This window comes from Bombus vancouverensis, chromosome 8, assembly GCF_051014615.1.
Source record: "Bombus vancouverensis nearcticus chromosome 8, iyBomVanc1_principal, whole genome shotgun sequence".
In the NCBI taxonomy this organism is placed as follows: Eukaryota; Metazoa; Arthropoda; class Insecta; order Hymenoptera; family Apidae; genus Bombus; species Bombus vancouverensis.
In genome coordinates this window covers 13976456-13997227 of record NC_134918.1, presented here as the reverse complement: position 1 = coordinate 13997227, position 20772 = coordinate 13976456, and the positions used below count along the sequence as shown (strand labels likewise).

Below are 20772 nucleotides of genomic sequence, written 5' to 3'. Positions count from 1 at the left end.
TTTCATCGGGAGAATCCTATAAAAAAGTAACACTAATCCTATTAAAAACATATACGTCTATACCTTTGATTATGAAGCTTTTCATGCTGTTAGACAGATTTAACGACGTTAATAAAATTAATTCCTTGAAATCGATCGCGCAAGTGCAATGTGACGTTGGTACGACTTGAACTCGGATGAAACAGGCAAGTGGGACGAAGTAGAATGGGAAGCACGCGACGACACGTGCGTCCAGACGTGGCCGCGACGCATCAACCGCGTCAGGCTACAAGCATCCGTACACGTAGACTTCCATCCGTTGTCGTCGCGGCTCGTGCGGAACGAGCTCGCTTTTCCCACGGATACACCGCTTCGCCGTGAAAATTTCTCCGGTTTCACATCCTCGTGTTACATAAAAATCCGAGCAGACGCGAGCGCATCACAGCTAGCAGTGCGCGTCATTGTCCGGGTGTCGCATCGTCGCATCTTATTATCGGAGTGGAGTCTCTTCCGATGAAGATCTCCGTGGAAGAACGCCGCCAAAGAACAGAGCTTGTTTTTGCGCTCTTTGTGATATACAGAGCGATACGAAAATAACGTAAACTTAAGCTTTATATATATAGACTCGGAAATGGAATTAGTCAAAAATACAGTAGAACCTGATTTATCCAAATACCATTTGCTGCAAATAATATTGTAATTAATAAAATATGTAAGAAAATTCTATAACGAATGGTTATAACGATGGTTGGAGACAAATGTTTGCGTTACTTTCGTGTCACTCGGCACAGAATCGAGAATATAATGAACTCTGGACAGTCGTAAAAATCGATCCACTATTACAAAGCTTCGACACGATGTTTTGTTTAGAGATTATAGGCAGGTAGGATCTCAACCTTGTCGCCAAGGTCGCAACGTCCCAACTATTCTAAGCGCCCCGTTCGGTGTTGGAAATTTCGACATAAGGGTGCACTATACCGTGGGTCGTGTTAAGGTCCGCAGGCAGCGTAGAGAAAGGGACACGCTCCGATTGGTACGGACCAATGTACGAGTATGGCGGTGGCAATGGTGTAGTTCGTATTCGCGACTGCACCTCGATACCAAAGTTCACCAGAGACGGGATCAGCCTCGACAAAAGGAGCTCCAACTACAAGTGTATATTCTACATTTAGAAACGCTACGGTTTTTCCCTCGAATTCACTCGTCACCGTTCCGTACACGTTGGATTTCACAACGAAGCACCCACAGCCGAACGAAATTTAATTGCATCGCATGAGGTAATACAATGCATCGCACGAAAGTCGATTTTTACGTGGAAACTCGCGAATGAAGAGGAAATAGCAGCCGTATTAATGGAATCGACTGGAATCTGGTCGTTATTAGTTACACGAGCGCGCTCGCACACGGTAACGACACCTGAGAAAAGGAACATTGCCGTTCTATGGATATAAATGTCCAATAGATTGGATATTTGTCCTCGTTCGAGAGGCGAACAGCGACAGGATAGTGTGCCTTGCTAAAGGAACGCGTAGTTTAGTTTCGATTCGATTCACGGGCTTCGAGAAAGTGGCTTTATCAGAGGAACGTAGGCGCGCGATCTGGTGTGTTCAGGCAATCGATCGTCGATCGATCCTAGGCAAATGGATATCGATTCGACGAAAAACGCCGGATAAATTCCGAAACGAGGTCAGAAACTACGTGTCTTTCTCTTGATCGTGATGGAACGTAAAGGTTCCAATAAACGCACAATTAATAGACTGCGAACGTTATTACTCAACCGTAACACCGTGAACGAAAGAAAAACGAACGATTGCACAATAGTGCACCGTTCGTTAAATAATCTAACCGATCGCGCGATTTTCTGTCCACCTGACTTTCTTCCTTTATCCTTCGGCTATATACTACGCTATTTTTCGCGATTGCATAACTCTCGATGACGTTTAGAGTACGATCGGAACACGATTTATATCTACAGGATGATCGGAACAGGTCTGCAAAGATCTATCGATCGACAAATGAACCGATCGACTGTTAAAAGAGGAAATAATGGCAGACACGCCTGTCTAATTAACTTAGTGGCAGGGCAATCGATCAGGCTACCGTTTCGAGGGTGGTCAAGAAAGAGCTGACAGCCAGCAGCCGTATCGCTTTTATATATTCGAAACCGGTCAGGGCTGACGAGAAAAGATACGGCGGTACGGGCCACTTTCGCGGTAGACCGGCAGATTTTTCGCGGACGCCAAATAATATAATAGCTTTCACTTCGCGCGAGCCGGGAAACTAGCCGGCCGTAATACGTACGGCCGAGGAATCATTCCGAAACCAGGCTTTAATTAGATTTCATTTAATTAGCCTCGCGTCCTAACCTTCCTCAACGGCGAGATTAAGTCATCCTGTGTTCGCCATTTTCCCAGGATCGTCCCTCGCTTTCCTTTTTCATTTTCATTTTCTTCTCTCCTCTCGTCTGTTTTACCCATTTTCCTACGCAAATATGTTTATTTTTCCTTTTATCTTAATCCAATTCCTCCGTTAACATTGAATCACGATGAGAGGGCGTAATAGCATACGACCCAAGGAAAGTTGCTTATCGAACCACCGTTCCATTGTGATGGCGTTTCATCAACAATGGCAGAGACAAGCGATTTTTCTTTGGTAAACAGCGGTGGGATTGCTGATCAACGGTTGCACAATTATGTAGATCGGGCTCGCGAGAAGACCGGCATAATGTTATCTTTGTAAATATATCGCCGGGAACTTCCAGATAGAAGCCAGACGAAGAGAAGTCTTCTCTTTGTTCGGTAACACTGAACATGGGATCGATGCCACCGGATGATCCAGACGAGCGTCGCAGAATTACGTCGTTAAAATTGCATAAAAACTGTACAGGCCGACAATGGGCCACTTTTACGAGCTGAATTTCACCCTATAATTAAACGAATGCCGATATTGCTCGTTTTAACGGCTGGCTTAACGGTTTTCTACTATTATTCGTTAATATTGAAAAATAAAGGTAAAAACAATCATTCCATAAATATTGGAACATATCTAATATCGAATTCTTTCGGTCGGGAATTCGGTGGACGGAAAGCCAAATAAGTAAATGTATAGATTTGCGTGATGCAAGTGCAACGAACTCGAAATATTCGTTCTAACGAACACATACGAGATAAGGTATTTAACGCTAACGAAAAGCTTAAATTGTCGTGGTTAAATTCGCTCGCGAAGTTCGTTTAAAACGGGTCATTGGCGTAATTCAAAATCGCCGAGCATAATGGAAGGCAACCCTCACGGGCTCGATCTTATTTCCAGATTCTCGCATTATGCACCGTGGCAGCTGGAATTAGTAGGTTGAGGTAATAAGTAACAAGCGACGGCGGCGCACGACGGCAGGCAATCTATTTAGAAAAGAATCCAGGTTTCTTAAGGCCATTCAACGGCCCATAATTCCAACTCTTTAAAGCGTTTCACGTTTGCCACTAACGTGAAACTCCTTTTCGATGCGAGCGAGGCTCCTCGTCTTCGCGTAACGAGCGGGTCATAATCTCGAGTCGACGCGTCACCATTCTTAGATCCGCTATTCTCCACCTTCTCGCCTTTCTTTCTGATTTTCTGCCCCTTCTTATCTTTTCCATTTGCAAAAACGATGAAACTCCTCCCGTTTAATAGCCACTCGTGCTCCAAGACAATTATCGGATGCCATCCTCGCGCTTGCTGGATGATCACGTTCGCGAATTTCAATTTGAGACGATCTTCGCGCAGCAATATCGCGCTTTTACTCTGAACGAGAGATCGTGAGAAATTGCATGCGTTTCAGGGCTAAATCCGTGCTCGCTTTTGCAATCGAAACTTCCTGCGACTATGTTAACGGAATGTCTGCTCGCTTTCCAGAGCACGTAGCCAGCCCATGCTTTTTAGTATCCCTGTGTTGTCATTATAACGTTCAAACTGCGCTGTAAAAGATGGATGCTTATGCTGTAATGTACAGAACAGCTGATCGATCTGACTTTCCTCAACGACAAATACACATCATACTACTTTCCAATTGCGTCATGCGAAACTTTCTTGTCAAATTTACTGCTCTCAAATAGCCCATGCAAGTAATCTTCCATGAGCGAAAATAATTCCAATCTTTATCACGAAAGGATCAAAGCATACGTATGTATCTAACAGAATGATAAAATGTATCGATTAAATTGATATCAATATATCCACGAAACAAGCAGCGCAAATGAGAAAAATGATCTTGCATAGACCTTCTATCAGGACTTTTTTGCACTATGCAATTAATATTATTAGTCGAATTAATTGGTCATAAGTTATCAAATATGCAGTAAAAGTTCGATGACAAAATAATCCAATCTATCGATCTTACGAAATTTTACAAATTAGAAATCGGGCAATATACAAAATAGTGCAATGCACAATATGTCACCTGCCGATTCACTAATATTATTAGTAAATTATTACGAACAGAGCCCAGCTGTTAATCTGCCGAAAGGGTCATCATTGTTAGGGCATTATTGCTAATGAATCATCCCTATTGCACCTGTGCCTTGTATATGACCGGAAAGAAGCGAACAATTGCACCGAACGATCTCGTCGCATAAGTCAGCGTTCAGCTGTTTCGTTAGCGCGATCTGTGATATACGTCGTGCACCACGCCTGGACACGAGAGAGTTAGATATCGTAGGTGACCAGGTAACCCGGGTGGTGCCTGGTGTTGCACTTGGTGTGGCCTGGCGTGTGGATGCCGAGTGTGTAGGCCAAGATGGTGGGGCGGGTGGAGTAGGAGGCTGCTCTCTCGGCCGTTAGACATGGACGAAGCCCGTGGAATACCCGCAAACAACCTACAACGTGCAACCTCTGTATCGGCGAGGTGGCAAGGGGGAACCCCCTGCCTGTCCCTAAACCAGCTGGTGGGACTACCTTCGGTCTATGCTGGCCGCTGGTACGACGTGGATTATAGTTTTTCTGGGGGGAGGGTGGTGGAGCGCCTTGCTTTCGAAAGGATGGTGATTGTGGAGCGTAGCCAGAGTAGAGTTAGGCGTATATAAGGCCCGCCGGCCCGGCCCAAGTCAGTCATTCACCGGACTACTAGCCCACCATACACACACCAAACATGAAGGCCTTTGTGAGTATCCACCACAGGGTTGGTGATTTTCGTGGGGTGTTCGATCGGTTATCCGAGTATCGGGTTCGAGTTCTTCGATCGAGTTGTTCGCGATTCTCTTCGATATAATATTTCGGATCGTGTTCTCGGTCTACTCGCACCTTCCTTCCAGTTAATCAGCGAATTTTCTATACAACTCGCGGTTTTGAATTCGATCCATCTAGTGATTGTACGTAAAGTAGCTGTTTAACGAGATATTTCCAATTCACAAGATTTCGAAGTCTGCATCTAAATTTTCCTTTTGCTTCATTTTCTCGAATCGATTCGCTAGAATAAGCCGCTTGGGACTCGCGAGCACGCTCTCGAGCACTGCTCTTTACCCGAGACATTATTCGTGACATCGGTGACAGCGGTATAGAGTCAACGATAAATCGCTTTAATTGGAACCTTTCATCCGTAAGCCAGTCGAAATCCGTGGAAAGTCGAAGTTCGAAAGCTCCTCGCTTGCAGTCAGACTTCGTGGCACCAAACTGTCGACGTTCAATGTCACGGCTCGAACGGTCTCGTCCTGCTTGCTCCGTGGTACCAGAGTACACGAATCGACTTTGTCCTTCTTACGCGCTCCATTCATGCGGCAAGAAGTCTCGTTGTACGGTACACTGACCGTGGAACCGGTTGTAATAGTATCATCGTCATTCAGCGAGCAACCGAACCCGCGACCGGTTTTATTCTCGGTGCATCTTCATTCACGAATACCGTTCGTCATCGTTCTCTCGGCTCGCCGAATTCCTTCTCGGTTTGCCTACTTTATCCATCGTTCGATTTTTAACCTGAAAGCGAATCCAAATTAGCTCGATCGATTCTCATTAACTCTACCGGTTGCGCGTCGTTTCTTCGAACGCAATTAAGTTCCCTGCGATTAATTCGTAGAAGTAACTAGCTCTAACGATTCTCGCCAACGCGATTTCATAAATCTCGAACGATCGTAAACGATCTATGCAAAGTACCGGTTCGGTTTCGAAACAACACATCGGGTTCGGTCGTTTTCCGATCGCTGGGTCGCGAGAACGCTCGGTCGACCACGTCACACGGATTGCCACGGTTCCATGTAAACGGGATGTGAAAGTTTCGCGAAGTCGTTAGATATGCATAATGGCAGGGCAACGGTGCACTCGTTTAAGTGCAACACTCGTGAGAGCTTGGGCGTGACGCGTCGTTCAACCGATTTTCCAACTTCCGTCACACGCACGTAAACGCGTTCTTTTTTTGTCGACTTAAACGGTCGAGTTTTCCATCTCTTCTCAGCCTGTTTCGCTTGATTTTCTCCTCGTTTCGAAGCTACGGTCCTGATCGATTCGCGGTACGATGCTCGAGAACCGGTCGTTTCTAGTAATGGTAAGAAAAATGGCCGAGGGAAATAATCGGTTCGCGTTAACTCGAAATTGCGCCTTCGGCCGATTTCTAAAAAGAAGTAACATCTGTTCACCGTGTTTGTAACTCGCGATTTCCAGGAGACATTGCTCGTCGATCAATTACGAATGTCGATTCGCATTACACGGATTACGTTGGAATAATACGCGATTGCATAAAACGCGAGCAGATCGGTTTTTCTTTTATGAAATGGAACTAAAAAGAAATTTCTTTCTCTGATATTTACTTCAAGCGTGGCAAAAAGAATTCATTGTGGATAACGGAGAACTTTCGAGGAAGGTCCGGTATTATTTGGAATTGCGAAACGTTACAACACTATGTCTCGAGATCGCATTTTCCCCAACAACACGCAGTCGTTACGATATCGACGGACGTAAAACGTTGCGAAATTTCACGCTCGACTTCCATCCGGTTATCGTTTCTTCGGACTTTGATATTAAACGAGGCAAAAACTAGTCACATCGTAGCTTTCACGCTTTAAAGGCGATCGCGTTGAGGGACGACGTTTTCCCAGGTGCCGGGAATCGTTTCCCGATGCCGCGGAACGCCGCGCGCGCGGCCAGTCTATAAGCGTGTAGCGAGTATCGAAAGTGAAAGCCGCGGTTATGTTACAACGGGGCACGTGGTAATCGGTGCCAAGTCAATGAGAGTCTGAATTCACGGCGATAGTCGAACGTTGCTTCCGTAAACCAGCGCTGAGGATAGTTCGTCTTCGTTCGTTTTCGTTTTTCCTTCCTCGCTGATTTCACTTCGCGATATTGCCGTGCCACGCGTACACCTTTCACGAACTTACCTACATAGACACATAATGTAACGCTACGAAACGAACAATAGCTTAGAAACAAATTGGTCGTATAACGAGAAACGAGCGATACTGACCGGAACTTACCTGGTCGCAGGTTGTGTTCGCCTGTCTAGCAGTAGCAACGGCCCGTGCCGGAATCGCACATGGACCTGGCATTGCTCTTGCTGGAGGTCATGGCGTTGGCGGCCTTGGAGTTGGTGGAGGCCTCGGAGTTGGTCTTGGAGGAGGCATCGCTGGAGTTGGCCTAGTCGGCGGAGGTGCTAGTCTCTCCGGTGGACTTGCAGCAGGTGCTGGTAGCGCGAGATCTCTCCAAGAAGGAGCGTCCAGCTTGGGATCCTCAGCTCTCGGTGCCAGCTATGCCGCTGGATCCGCGGCGGCGGCTGGTGCTGCTGGTGTTCAACAGATTGTCTCTGGTGGTGCGTAACTCGTCGTGGAATTGAACGTAAAGAAGAATTACCACGAGAGGGACAGTCGTTCACCGGGATTCCTTTTATTCTGTCGAGCAGGAGTGATCGGAGGCAGGGCTGACATTGGACCTGCTGAAGGACCCAAGGCTAACGTTGGACCCCAGAGTGGACCATCTGACAGCGTAGGACCCCAAGAAGGTGCCAAGAACGTTGGTGGACCTCGTACCGGCCCAGCTGGTCTCGTAGGACCTGCTACTGGTCCATTCACCTCCGTGGGTGCTTCTGCTGGTACCTCCACCCTCATTGGACCGTCCCAAGGTAGTGCCAACTTGGTAGGACCATCTGTGGGAGTTGTATCCTTCTATGCTGGCAGTGGCAACATCAACGGTGACGACGGTAGCTCTGGCTCTGCCGCCGCTGCTGCGCCTGGTGGTCTCGGTGGTGCTGGACTCGGACTCGGTGGTGCTGGTCTGTATTCCGGTCGAATGATCGACATTAAGAAGCAACAATGATATATGATATAGGAACGAAGGAGTTGGAACATATATTTTACCAAGCTATTTGGTGTTTTCAGGTGCCATCGCTGTTGTGGGTGGTGGTGCCGGAATCGGCGCTGGAATTGGCGGACACGACGGTGGTGTTGCTGTGATCAACGGACCATCTGGCGCCATCCACGCTGGACTCGGCTCTCACGGAGCTATCATCCCCGCGGCACTTGGCAAGTACTAGACGTTCTAAAGCCCCAGCGATCTCGGCTCGGCGACGGCGGCATACCCACCACAGTCACTTACCGGTCTCAAACGATCCTCAAACGCGCTCAACGTCTTCTTCCCAAAGCTTCGTCCAATCTAGGAACATGGTTATAGCGCCGGCGTTAGTGGTGTAGTCGGTATATAGTCAGAATATTCTAATCACAAATCCAGTCGGTATATATCGAAACACGGTGAAAAGCGCGAGTTGAAAGCTCGGCATGCTGGTCTCAGCCATCAAGGATCACGGGTTCAGATCTCGGTAAAGTGTACACCGTGGCCACGGCCATTCGTGATCCGCGGTTCTCGTCTCGTCTCATCCTCATCTCGTCGACAACGCGACTCGTCCCCATCGTAAGACGAGGCACGGGTAAAATTTAGTCAATTTCTTCTTTCATCAAATCCGCGTAACGCGACGGAGGAAGTCGAACGAAGCCGTGATTGCCAGCCACGGTTGCAATAACACCGCGACATCTGGACATCTTAGTCGCGATCTACACGACGAGCCCGTATCATACGATCGGCAACGCATCGAGCCACGTCCAAGTTTTCTAGTTGACGTCACCTGAACCACCGCGCCAGAACACAGAGTCAACGCAAGCACGTTGAACCCGGCTGCTCCGTCATGGACCCAGCAAGTGGACAAGCTTTGGCGCTTCGTCGTTGGACCAACTGGGTCTGTTCTGTTTTCTGAACACCCACCGTTGCTCCGGCAGTACTCTCTTTATATTTTTTTTCTCTCTTACGTCTTCCACCATCCGTAAGGCCGCCGCTCTTCACACATATTTACTACTCTGTCTTTTTTTCTCTCTCTTCCGATGAGCCGTGAACGATCATATGATCGCGTCACGATCTCACAAGTTGTTATACTCACTGCCGCACTCAAGCATACATATTATTATTACATTACTCGTCCATGCGCATATATGTTTTCTCTTTATATATATATACATGTATACATACTATTACTACTACTTCCTTCGCGTATATATATATATGAACACATTGCCACACGCGCGCACACACACTATTGCTATATGTGTACTCGTATATATACACACACTACACATATATTATATAATCGTGTTATATGTTAGTGAAAGAGAGAGACCGGTAGATTATGGTAGGTCAGCCCTTCCCGTGAGTGAATGAATGTAAATAGATGGCGCGCCGCTGCCGGCCCCCGACCCCGCCCGCCCTCGTCATACCCTTTCTTTGCGATCACGACTAGCACCCCACCACCACCATAGATAGATACCACATATTTATAGCGTTTATACATTTATACAATACTTTATATAAAATAAAGCATCAGTATTTAAAACTCACTCTTGATTATTTCCTTCGATCATCCCTAAACTCACCCCCTTTAGCGATCGTTCCATTCCTCGCTAAAGTAAGTAGCTCAACAGCGTTGAGAGTAAAGACAACGAATTCCAATTGAACTTTGGATCTCTTGTACGAATTGAGCATCTGATCGTGATTTAATGCAGTCAAAATTGGATTATTTGCCTCGTCCTATTCATGAAACAAAGAAAGATCTCTGCATAGATATAAAGAAATCAAAGGGAGCAAGAATCTAAAAATCGATTGCTATCAAGACATTGCCACCGAGTATGATAAGATTAAGTATTTAGACTAACGATTCAACCCCTTCTGTAATTCGCAAGATATCTAAATACTCCTCTAAGAGTCGAGCTAAAGTTGATTCCCTTTTTTTATGTTTCCCTCGGAATGTTAAAGGAGACAGATTCCAACGAAACACTAAATTCCGAATCGACCGCCTGTTGCTGCGGCCATCGTTTACCGATCGTTCGGCTACGGTTTGCTAACGATGGATTTGTCAAGAGTCGTCCACTCGTTAGAAAGTTCAACGTTCGAATCGAAATTGCTCGTTTAACGTTAGTTAATGACATCGCGTGTCAACGAAATCTTCATCCTCGTGCATGTATATTTGTTTTCATATTTACCGCATCAGCAAAGCAAAACACGAAAAACACTGTATGCTACCGTCGATGATTGCGCTTAAGTTAATTCGCGTGGAACAAATGACTTTGCCGACGTGATGTAAGAATGGACAGCGTCAACGGTACGTAATGGTAGTTTAATAACGCGCTGACAGCTGTGAATAATAGACATCGTGTATGGGGCGAATTTTATGGTGCTAATCTTCATTTGATGTCTTTAGTTTGCATTGCGAGCTCCACGTGGAACTTCGGACTCTTCCAAGGCTGTTACCAAACACTGCTACTTCGAAACTTCACCTATCACAGGTATTTATTATATAGTTATCAAATATTCCGATTTTCAATTTCTAAATAGCATTCAAAATACAGAATTTCGAATTCCGAAAACGTAAGTTGGCCACGAGGACTTCGAAAGGGAGTGTTGAATTCGCCATCAGTTTCTGTGGTCGTAGCGAAAACGGACCAATTACCTTGCAAACCTCGTTACACCGGTGTCAGAAAGGTAACTCTAAACTGCGACGATCGTCTTTGTAACGCTACGACACTTGGCATACAGCAATTTGGTTAGTCCATTACAGAGATCATTCCATTCGTGAACTGTGCACGAATCATTAGGTGGTACAAAAGGATAAGACACGCTTTGTAGCACGATATCCAGCCAACGGCGATACTGCAAACAACATTTCGAGGAGATGAAGGAAGACAGTCTCTCGAACAAACTTTGACGTTAAAATGATTGGAAATCCAGAATATTTCAGAAAATTGGAACCGAAGTACTCCCCAGCTCCTGCTTCTGTTAGTCAATCGAAACAAGTAGGAATATCGTAAGAAACGTAAGTCGAAGTATCACAATAACGATGTCATCGATTCACTGTGCATCATACCTTTCAAATATTCTCATAGATAAATGTCTAGTAGAAAATCTGACGATCCAGATAACCACACATCATAAAGGTTCAAAGTTGAAAAGGTGAGTTAGTTATAAGTTTCTTCTACTATCAATTTAAAAAAAACGAAAAAGAAGAAAGTTCCTCATTAATACGAACAAACTACTGAGCTTCGAAATCGAAATAGATCGCTGGAATCTCACGAAAGGTTTGAGAAACCCCCCGATACATCAGAATTCAACACAATTTTCTACCCCCTTTTTTGCAGTCACGGCCTTTTAGACGATCAATCGAGGCTCTTCATTTCCATTGTGGTTAGAATATACGCTGAAGAAACGAAATTCCGTAGAAGACCGGCGAAAGAAGCGGTTCACGTAGTTGAAGAGAACTTAGGAATCCGCGTTTCGGGATCAAGGGTCGATCTAGATCAAGCAGGCATTCAAGCTGATCGACCGGTGCTGACCCATCATATTTGGCGAAGAGGTTCGGACTTTTCAGGTCGATTTGGCCACAAATACGGCTTTAACCGCGACTGAAAAGTCTTTAAATCTCTTCCAGATTCGCAAGCGGCACGGGACTCGGTGGGCGAAGCTTCCAGTGGTCTGCAGTTGACCGTGAATAAAATAAAAGCCATTGGGTGCGTGCTAACCCGCGGAATCCAGTAAAATTTGCTCTGGGGGACGAAAAAGTCGGATGTCGATCTGGCGAAGAAAGCAAAACGCGAGGTAACTACTCCATAATCTTTTCTACTCGGTTCTTCTATTCGTTTCTCTTCTAGATGGGGAAATATCTTTTCATCCACTGCCCATAACCGTCTCGAGCATGAGCACGTGGCTCATATTTCTAAAGAAGAAGCGGAAGAAGAAGATGGGATTTTTAAGAAGCTTTACAATGTTTCCTTCGCATTCAATTTGGTTAACATGAAAGGATGACCGATTTTTTGAACAGATAAAATGAGATAAAATCAAGAGAAAATTGTGATGTTAATCTAGTTAGCTAGATTAGGCTAAGCGAAGACTACTTTCGACACCGTGCTGACAGTTTAAGCATCTCTATCGATCGTTTTATTTCCGTTAAAATGAGATTAGAACAAGTGGGAACGTTTCTTTAAAATGAAACATTTGTATAGGCCATAAACAGTCTCTCTTACCAAGTCTTCTGTTGTAGGGTGTTTGCTGCGATTCCTCAGATACAAAAATGAATTTTTATCAGAGATTTATATTCATACAATGTATATGTTCTACGACACTTCGCTTGCATATATATTATCCTGGTAATTGATAAGATTTTTCATTGTATTTATTCATTAATTAATTTTACTTTTTAATTAATTAAACAAAATTAACTTTATTATTATTCTTAAGAAACGAACAATGTTGCAAGCTACATGTTGGTAATGTTATTGATAAAAATTAATCGTATTTGTTGTGTTGCAAAAAGAAAAGGAAATGAAACAGAGAAAAATCGTCAAGGCAAAGAACGAAATACAGAAACGTGCCATGAAGTATTTATTAAAATGGTAGAATGGGCATAAACTGTGGACCGTAGAATGAAGTCGATAAAGCGGCCGTTTTATCTTCTTCAAGACGAAACGTCAAGATTACGACTACCGAGACAAGTATTCTGAGCGCTCCATGCACTGGAACTATTCATTTAACTGAGATCTCCGTTTAGTGAATCGCCCCATTAAAAATCTTTTAGAACGACGAGATAAAACTGGAATCATATTTCAAACTCAAACCAGATCACCGACTTTTATTATATAAAATCCCCAAATTCAAAACCAACAGATAAACGTCATATTTCACGCGATTTTAGCTCAAGTTGAAATGGAAAGAAGTAGAAAGTGGGTAAGAAGTGGAAAGGCTGTTAAATCACAGGTTTCGTAATTCCCGCCAACAGGATAGGGACGGAGACGCTGATGCAGCACGAATCGTTAAGCGCGATCAGGCGTGGTCCTTTCACTCTCGGGGGTGTGCGATTCCTACACAAGTTCCCAGAAGAATCTGCTAACTCGAGGCTCGAGAGCTCGGGTTTTGCGGCCAAGGTCATTTCGTCATTGAGCCTCTGATGAGATTCTGACAGTCTCATTGAACGAAATCACGATTTCTATGATGCTTCTTAGGTGCCTGCGCTTTGAGTATCCGTCATTTGATTGCACTCGAGATCAAACTCGAACAGCAACTTCGTCTAATTTCATAGATTAATGGCTTAAGATGGTTTCATCCAACGACTTCATTAAACGATCCTCTGTTTTAATTGTTACTCTACGTAGATCTACGAGATGAACTTCCGATCGAACGTCTGATAAGCAAAGTGCTATTGTAATAGTTTCTATTATTAGAAACTGGTATTGTAAGAAGTAAAGCTAAGTAAGATGTGAGAATTTTGTTTCGTTGCCATTAGATAACCTTTCATGCCTGATATTTCATTATATATGGAACGACCCTAAATTGGAAACGATTCGGACACGTATCCACTTGAAGCGGAACGACGCGAGAATCGGACGCCAGTAGACTGCTCTGCTCTCATAAGAATTCCGATGCATTGCGTCTACATCGTGGCACAGACAATGACTGCAAATGTCAGTCTCACCATTAGCATTGATCACGTTCAATCTCGGCCGTTCCTCCTTGATCGCATCGCGGGGCTACAAATTTCTAGAACCGCACCACCATGCAAATCGTCCCGTGACCAATATCAAAATCGATTACATGCTTCTATATATTGTTACCATAGATATCGTTATACTCTGTTACGTGTCAATATTTTTGTGCTGACAACAAATGTAAATATTGAAATCATAGGATACTTTTTGCATCAAAAAGAATGTTCATGATAATATAAGACAAGATAACAAAATAATCTGTTTACAAATTATTTTTGCTGAATAAACGTAAAAATAGGCTTTTGGTAATTTAGAGAAGTTTCTAATTTGAATTTAGATGATTGAAAGCACAAAGATCGTTCTATACGTATCGTTTAAGGCTTAGCAATAAGTTTCGTGGAAATTAGGGTAGTCACCCCAATGGGAAGAGATGCGAGACGACGTAATTGCTACAGAGAATGAGTGATGACCTCTCTATGGAAACTTTGAACGTGACATGGAATGAATGCAAAGATCAATAAGTGATATATTTCGCTACTTTGTCAATAGTATTGTATACATATTATCTATTTGAATACATCTATTTGAATTTCCGGCATATTAAATAAAGTTAAAACAAAAATCAAGTGATATCATGTTATTTAATATATCTGCAAATTTAACGATTCTTAGGACGATAAACAGAAGAACCACGGTTCACACGATTCTCCGCAGAAAGCTCGAGAATAATGGAACGGGAATAATGTAATCGAAGATTCGAGGGTGAAACGCCTGTTTGCCATGCGGCGATACACAAGTATCGTGGTTTGCATGGATTACTCGAGCGTGGACCAATTCGAGAGGAACAAAACCGTATATCGATCGGCGTGCGATAATTGGAGCAACGAAGATCGCACCTTTTTCCGCGACCACGGTGGCATAAAGGTCACGTTCGACTCGACACGCTCATGCTCCGAAGCTTCGTCTGCAGGCGGTACATACCACAGAAAACCGTATTAATCCCTGAGAACGTGACTCTTTCCCACCCATAATGCGAGGGCTCGACTTGTTGCCGCAAACCGATCGGTTACTTCATCGGCCAGGATGATGCGGCTAACCGCCTACCACTTTTCGACTACAAAACATACGATTAGAAGATACGCGCTTGAGATCGAGAATTTGATCAAAGAATAACACGAGTTATTCGAGGAATTCAAAGAGGCAATTCAATTCTGATAAATGTGACAGAATCTTTCGTAAGTTCTGTGTTATTTCTTAATTTGCAGCGTAGGACTTGTGGCATGATGGAAAATGGGAGACAAAAGAGCCGATTGACGCGACTAATCGCCCACTAATTTTCCACTGGGAAACATACGATTAGATGAGATCGATACGAGTCTAAGGTCAAGAGTTAATCGATGAATTACGCAAATTATTCGAAGAATTCGAAAAGGCGATATAAAATCGGATAAATACGGGTCTTTCGTAAGCTTTGTGTTAAGCCTTAATTTATACCGTAAGTACTTGTGACAGGATGGAACATGAGAGACCAAAGGACTAATTGACGCAGTATATAAGACGATAATTACGAGGAGCGATGTTGGTACGCTTGAAACATTCAGGCCAATTACACCGTAGGTTGAAGATCACGCCTGTTCGCCAACGGTTACCTGCCATTCGTCCCCTTTATCGCTGGAGAAATCGCAAATTACGCTAATTACAGCGCTTTCGCGTCCGCCTAATCGATTCCTTTGTTCCTGAACGTGCGTCGATATCAACCACGGCCATTCGTCTTCCCAAAGGAGCAGACACACTTTCATCTTATACAAAAGTTCATCTATATAAAACAATTCCCTACCAAAAAATTACGTCGATTCATTCTAAACCATACCGTTTAATGGAGCAAGTATTTTACCAGTCGAACAAGTCGAATGACCCCGAGATTCCCGAAGACGAAAGGTTCTCACGAATCGCCGCACGAAACGCCCGATCCCATTACGACGTGCAACGAAACGATCGAACTTTGCCTCGTCGACACAAAGGAGACCCCGGGTGAATATCAAAAGTTCCGTTCGCCGAAAGACGGTCCTTTTAGTTACCAAGTTTCTCTCCGTAAAAAGGAATCGTGACGCGAACACGATAAATCTATTTCACGTTTAACGTCATGACCGACTTCTGTCGCCAATAACGATACATCTTGATTTTTGAGCGTTTCATTCTTCAAAACAATCAAATGCATATATAGATTATTATGAGTATATGCATTTTTGAGACATTTCAGCACATGCACCCACTGTAACCGTAACCTAAAGAAACGAGAAAATGGATGCTTTCTCCTTGAAATTCTATAGATTCTCATGAATAGATTCATCTCAATCTGCAGATGATTCATTCATTAGAACGACAATTCGTTAGAATACGTATCCACTGTAACCATAGCCTAAAAAAGCGAAGAAACGGATGCTTCCTTCGTGAAACTGAATCGTTTGATGAAACAGGGAATCGATGAAAGGCGACAAAGAAAAGAATTCAACGAAGTAGCAGTTTTGTTTCAAGAAGGACAAAGGAGGAAAAAATCCGACGATATGCTTCCCCAGTGGAAGCGATAGTTTCACAATGAATGGCCGTTGAAGGTCAGTCAAAGGACTCAGCATCCCGAGGGTGGGTGTGCCGGATGCTGACCTTCTTGCACAATGGCTCAGACTGTACCATCAGCGGATATGATTTGAAGGGATCAACTAGGGGCGCGGTCGGGATCCTGAAGCAGTATATAAAGTCCGACCAAGTCGTCTGTGAGCACACTAAGCAATCGGTCGGTCGGCAAGATGAAGGCCTTCGTAAGTATTCCCCGGAACATCGGAATATCGCAACAGTGAATTTCTCGTCATGAGGCGCGCTACCGCAGAAGTCTCTTTCAGTTTGGTGAACGTGATTTTATATTTTCGGTGTTGTTTCCTTTGAATACCTTCGCGCTGCGAAATTGTTTCTGTTTGGAAATTAATATTCTATTGACTGTTTCACAACTCTCTGTGGAGTTTTTGAGTGGATGGAAAAGTTCTAAATTGGACACCATTACTTTCAGTTGTGCGTGCTAGTTTTAAACACTAAATCTCGATAGAATAATTTAAGAATTTATGTAGACTAACGGTTTGCTCATACCCTATATTATGTGTTTTATTTCGGTTGGTTTCTCTAGTTCGAAATTACGTTGAATTAGAAATTAATATTTTAATGATTATTTAAGAAACTTTCTGTGAACTCGTAGCATGGACGGGAATGTACTAGACTTTAGCGTCAATTTTAAACATCAAATCTTCACAAAATAATTTACTCATTGACTAAGTATAAATTTGGCGATACTTACCATTAATTTTGAAATTTCTAGTTAATTCTGACAGCCCTCGTCACGCTCGTCGCAGCTGCTCCGCGGCTGCGCCGAGAGGCTATTTATGGTGGATACCATGGTGGACTTTATGGGGGTCACTTCGGATATCCTCATGGAGTGGCAATCGCTGGACCCGCCTTAGGACCAACCAGTGTTGCTGGACCTCACCTTGGAGCGACCATGGTGGCTGCTCCATCTATAGGACCAGCCAAACTCTCTGGATCCGTTGCTGGGCCGGTTCAAGTTTCTGGTGCTGTTGCTGGATCCGCTGTTGTTACTGCTTCTGTTGCCGGACCTGCTCACGTGGAGGGTTACAGCGGCCCCTATGACGGTGGAGTCGGTGAGTGCTCAAACTCAAACTCAAACTCAAACTCAAACTCAAACTCAAACTCAAACTCAAACTCAAACTCAAACTCAAACTCAAACTCAAACTCAAACTCAAACTCAAACTCAAACTCAAACTCAAACTCAAACTCAAACTCAAACTCAAACTCAAACTCGAACTCGAACTCGAACTCGAACTCGAACTCGAACTCAATTTGTCTGAAATACAACATGGTAAATATTTACCTATCGCATATAAAAAGATCCGACTTCGCTCTAGGTTTGGGATACACCGGTCCAGCCTATAGTTATACCGGGTATCCGGGATATGCCGGATACTCTGGATACGCGGGAGCCGGTAGTCACGGAGTGGTAATAGCAGGACCAGCATCGCATGGAGCCGTTCTCGCAGGACCAGCGTCCCATGGCGCTGTCCTTTCTGGTCCTCAATCCGGAAGCGCCGCTGTATCCGGCCCTAATGCTGGTTCCGTGGTAATCGCTGGTCCCTCTGGCAAAATTACTACCCACGGAACTGGCTTTGGTGGGATCCACACTGGGCACGGTCATTGGTAACGAATGAGAGCTGTTGGCAGAACAAAAACTTCAAAAATCTCTCGATCGTATCCACTTCTATGAATTATCAGCGGAGTTAAACTACAATACGATATCTGATCGTTATATCGTTAGATTTGTCTCACGACGATCCCCGTTAGCGATACATTTGATACTATGATTTTATAACGATAATGCAATACGAATAAGAACTTTTTATACAGTTGATATACCCTTACTTTTTTTTAAGTAGATAATAAATAGTTTGTAACATAGATATTCGTAGATCGCTCGCTATTTATCGCGTAACTTTAACTGATCTCTTACGATAATACACGATTTAGTTACACACGTTTAATCATGTTGTTAACTATGTACTCGAAATTCTCGCACGCGATGCTTTAATGGAGTTATATCGTTACAAGTCGTCAACCTTTACGTCGCTTTAAATTCGTTATGCGTCCCATTTTAACGAGCTGTAAAATAATTATGCGTCGATTCCATGCACGCTCTAGTTTTGTCTTTGCAAAAAGGAACCTCCACGTGTATTTATTCCACGTTCCAAATTTGCTGCTCTCAGTGTCAGTATCTAACCCGTCCATTTTTTATTACTCTTTTATTGCCAAGAAGAATAAAATTTACGGCTTCTCTACATAAACAAGCTGGCACTCGTATGAAATTCTTCGATCGTGCTACCGCACAACGAATCGAAACGGATCGCAAAAGCGTTTACGCGATCCACTATCGATCTTTATCATTCTGGTGTGTAGTTCTGGAAGTTTTGTTAGTTCATCGTAACCATTCGTGGAATCCGACTACAAGGGGCCACTATCAGAGGGTAGACAAAACCGAAGCCAAGTTGAACCGTTGACACGGATATCGACACGTTGGAATAACATATCGATAGTTGTGGTAAAGGTTAATGTCGTTTGATGTATGATTCGCGATACGGTTCGACGATCTTCGAACAAACGCGACGATTGCCTCGACTTTGCGACATCGTTTAAAAAATAATCGACCTGTGTGTAGATCGATCACAGTGAACACAGGTGTGCTGGTACCGCGGTCTAGAGCGAATAAAGCCAGACTAACGAACCACGCGCGCATAATTCACCGAAGGTCGTACACGAGTTCTGCGTTATCTCCTAAGTCGTTCTTTCAAGCGCTGACTCTATCGCGGAATCTGTACACGACAATTACCGAGTGCTTTTTTAAGGTCGACTTGATCCTCGTCACAGATCGTAGCCACGGCGATATTTTTCGCCTGTAAGCCGTTTCATTCGGTTTTTACGATTGAACAATTGCCATTTAAGTGGCTTATTTCGAGCTACCGATTCTCCATAATACGAGTTCAAACCACTCGATCATATTACACCGATAATCGGGTAAAATTTCAGCGAAATACACGATAAATCCATTGTGAATTAAAGTACCTAATAAGTTCGCGCGCACTTGATAATTTAATGTATTAAAAGCACAAGTGCTTCAATTCGCATGAATAACATCCAAATTTTTAAACGTCTACTACAAGATTGAAACAATACGGTTACATTAAAAACTGAATGTAAAGCAGAGCTGACAGGCGAGAGAATTTATCACGAGATTCATGCACAATCGTGAGAACTATCTCCACTTAATCGCGTAAACCTACATCTTCTGCTTCTACGGAAAGATTTATTTTCAGAGACAACCATTTCGCGATAGCTACGAGACTTAGCTAATACCGAGGTAAGAAATCGAAGAACGAGAGTTCCGTCTTCGTGAGAAAATCGTGGCAGCGCCGTGATGCATCGATCGATCGTTTCGCCACGGACCACAGTGCATCGAACCTGCACGAATTCTAAAAGGTTACTAGATTCCGTTCGACCGATCATTCTGCGACAGGCAACACGACAACGAAAAAATTTACGATATTCAATCAGATCGTTGTAATTAAATGAATAAAGCTTCCCATTAAGTACGTTTAAAAATCAATAGCCTACGCGATTCTTCGAGAAATATAGATCATCAATCGTAGTTTTGTGATCACTGAAAAGGAAGATTAAATGCATCGTACTCTCGTTATTTTTCTCTGCTTTTCTTTATTTCTTCTGTTTGTGAATGGCGTGTGTGCAGTATCATTCATAATTATTCCGACAATATAATTATACCTCACTTCTATTGTGGAGCGTAAGCAGTCCTTTCTATTGTTAAATCACATGACTTTTTACTAAAACGATGAATAATTGTTTCAATTACTGGTTAGAAATAGTCGAACAATGTTTTAAATTTAAATTACTCGATATTGGAACAATTATAAAAGAGGTATCAAAAATACGTTTCTACCCTCCTATAATTTTTATTTCGTTATTACAATGAGTTTTCACAAAATATAAATCGTGAATTGATGCTTTCACTGGGAGAAATTTTTTCACGTTTTAAGCGGGATCATTTCACAGGACGTTGATTTAAATTACGCGAAGCGTAGGTTATTTATTGCGATTTTGCTGTGCTCACAATGGTAGCGCGGAATTAAAGGAAATAAATGATGCGCCCTAATTTAGACTTCGATATGGACAATGAGTTGTTATTCGTTATTCCTATACTTTA

General features: G+C 43.5%; 3 protein-coding genes and 1 long non-coding RNA gene across 8 annotated transcripts; 3 read left to right on the top strand and 1 right to left on the bottom strand.

Moving 5' to 3' along the window:
* Positions 1 to 5001: 5001 nt before the first annotated feature.
* On the top strand, positions 5002 to 9809 carry apd-3l (apidermin 3 like). The gene is made up of 4 exons (XM_033332397.2): positions 5002 to 5110; positions 7420 to 7741; positions 7832 to 8200; positions 8307 to 9809. The coding sequence occupies exons 1-4, from the start codon at positions 5099 to 5101 to the stop codon at positions 8459 to 8461; spliced, it is 858 nt and encodes a 285-aa protein (XP_033188288.1). The 5' UTR covers positions 5002 to 5098; the 3' UTR covers positions 8462 to 9809.
* LOC143303073 (uncharacterized) lies at positions 9581 to 18242 on the bottom strand. Its single transcript, XR_013059073.1, has 3 exons — positions 17878 to 18242; positions 17287 to 17630; positions 9581 to 9999 (listed from the first exon to the last, which is right to left on the bottom strand). It is a non-coding gene; the product is annotated as an uncharacterized LOC143303073 (long non-coding RNA).
* On the top strand, positions 9894 to 13721 carry LOC143303071 (uncharacterized). 5 transcript variants are annotated; one of them, XR_013059070.1, is made up of 5 exons: positions 9894 to 10570; positions 10670 to 10754; positions 10842 to 10950; positions 11017 to 11818; positions 11894 to 13721. XR_013059070.1 is itself a non-coding variant. In XM_076620950.1 (3 exons), the coding sequence occupies exons 1-3, from the start codon at positions 11306 to 11308 to the stop codon at positions 11998 to 12000; spliced, it is 435 nt and encodes a 144-aa protein (XP_076477065.1). In that variant the 5' UTR covers positions 10372 to 11305; the 3' UTR covers positions 12001 to 13721. The 5 variants fall into 5 exon arrangements, 1 of the variants encoding a protein (XP_076477065.1); XR_013059071.1 differs by having other exon boundaries at positions 10818 to 10950; positions 11027 to 11818; XR_013059069.1 differs by having other exon boundaries at positions 10818 to 10950.
* On the top strand, positions 16657 to 20157 carry LOC117155846 (uncharacterized). Its single transcript, XM_033332290.2, has 3 exons — positions 16657 to 16759; positions 17308 to 17647; positions 17912 to 20157. The coding sequence occupies exons 1-3, from the start codon at positions 16748 to 16750 to the stop codon at positions 18202 to 18204; spliced, it is 645 nt and encodes a 214-aa protein (XP_033188181.2). The 5' UTR covers positions 16657 to 16747; the 3' UTR covers positions 18205 to 20157.
* The last annotated feature ends 615 nt before the right edge of the window (positions 20158 to 20772 follow it).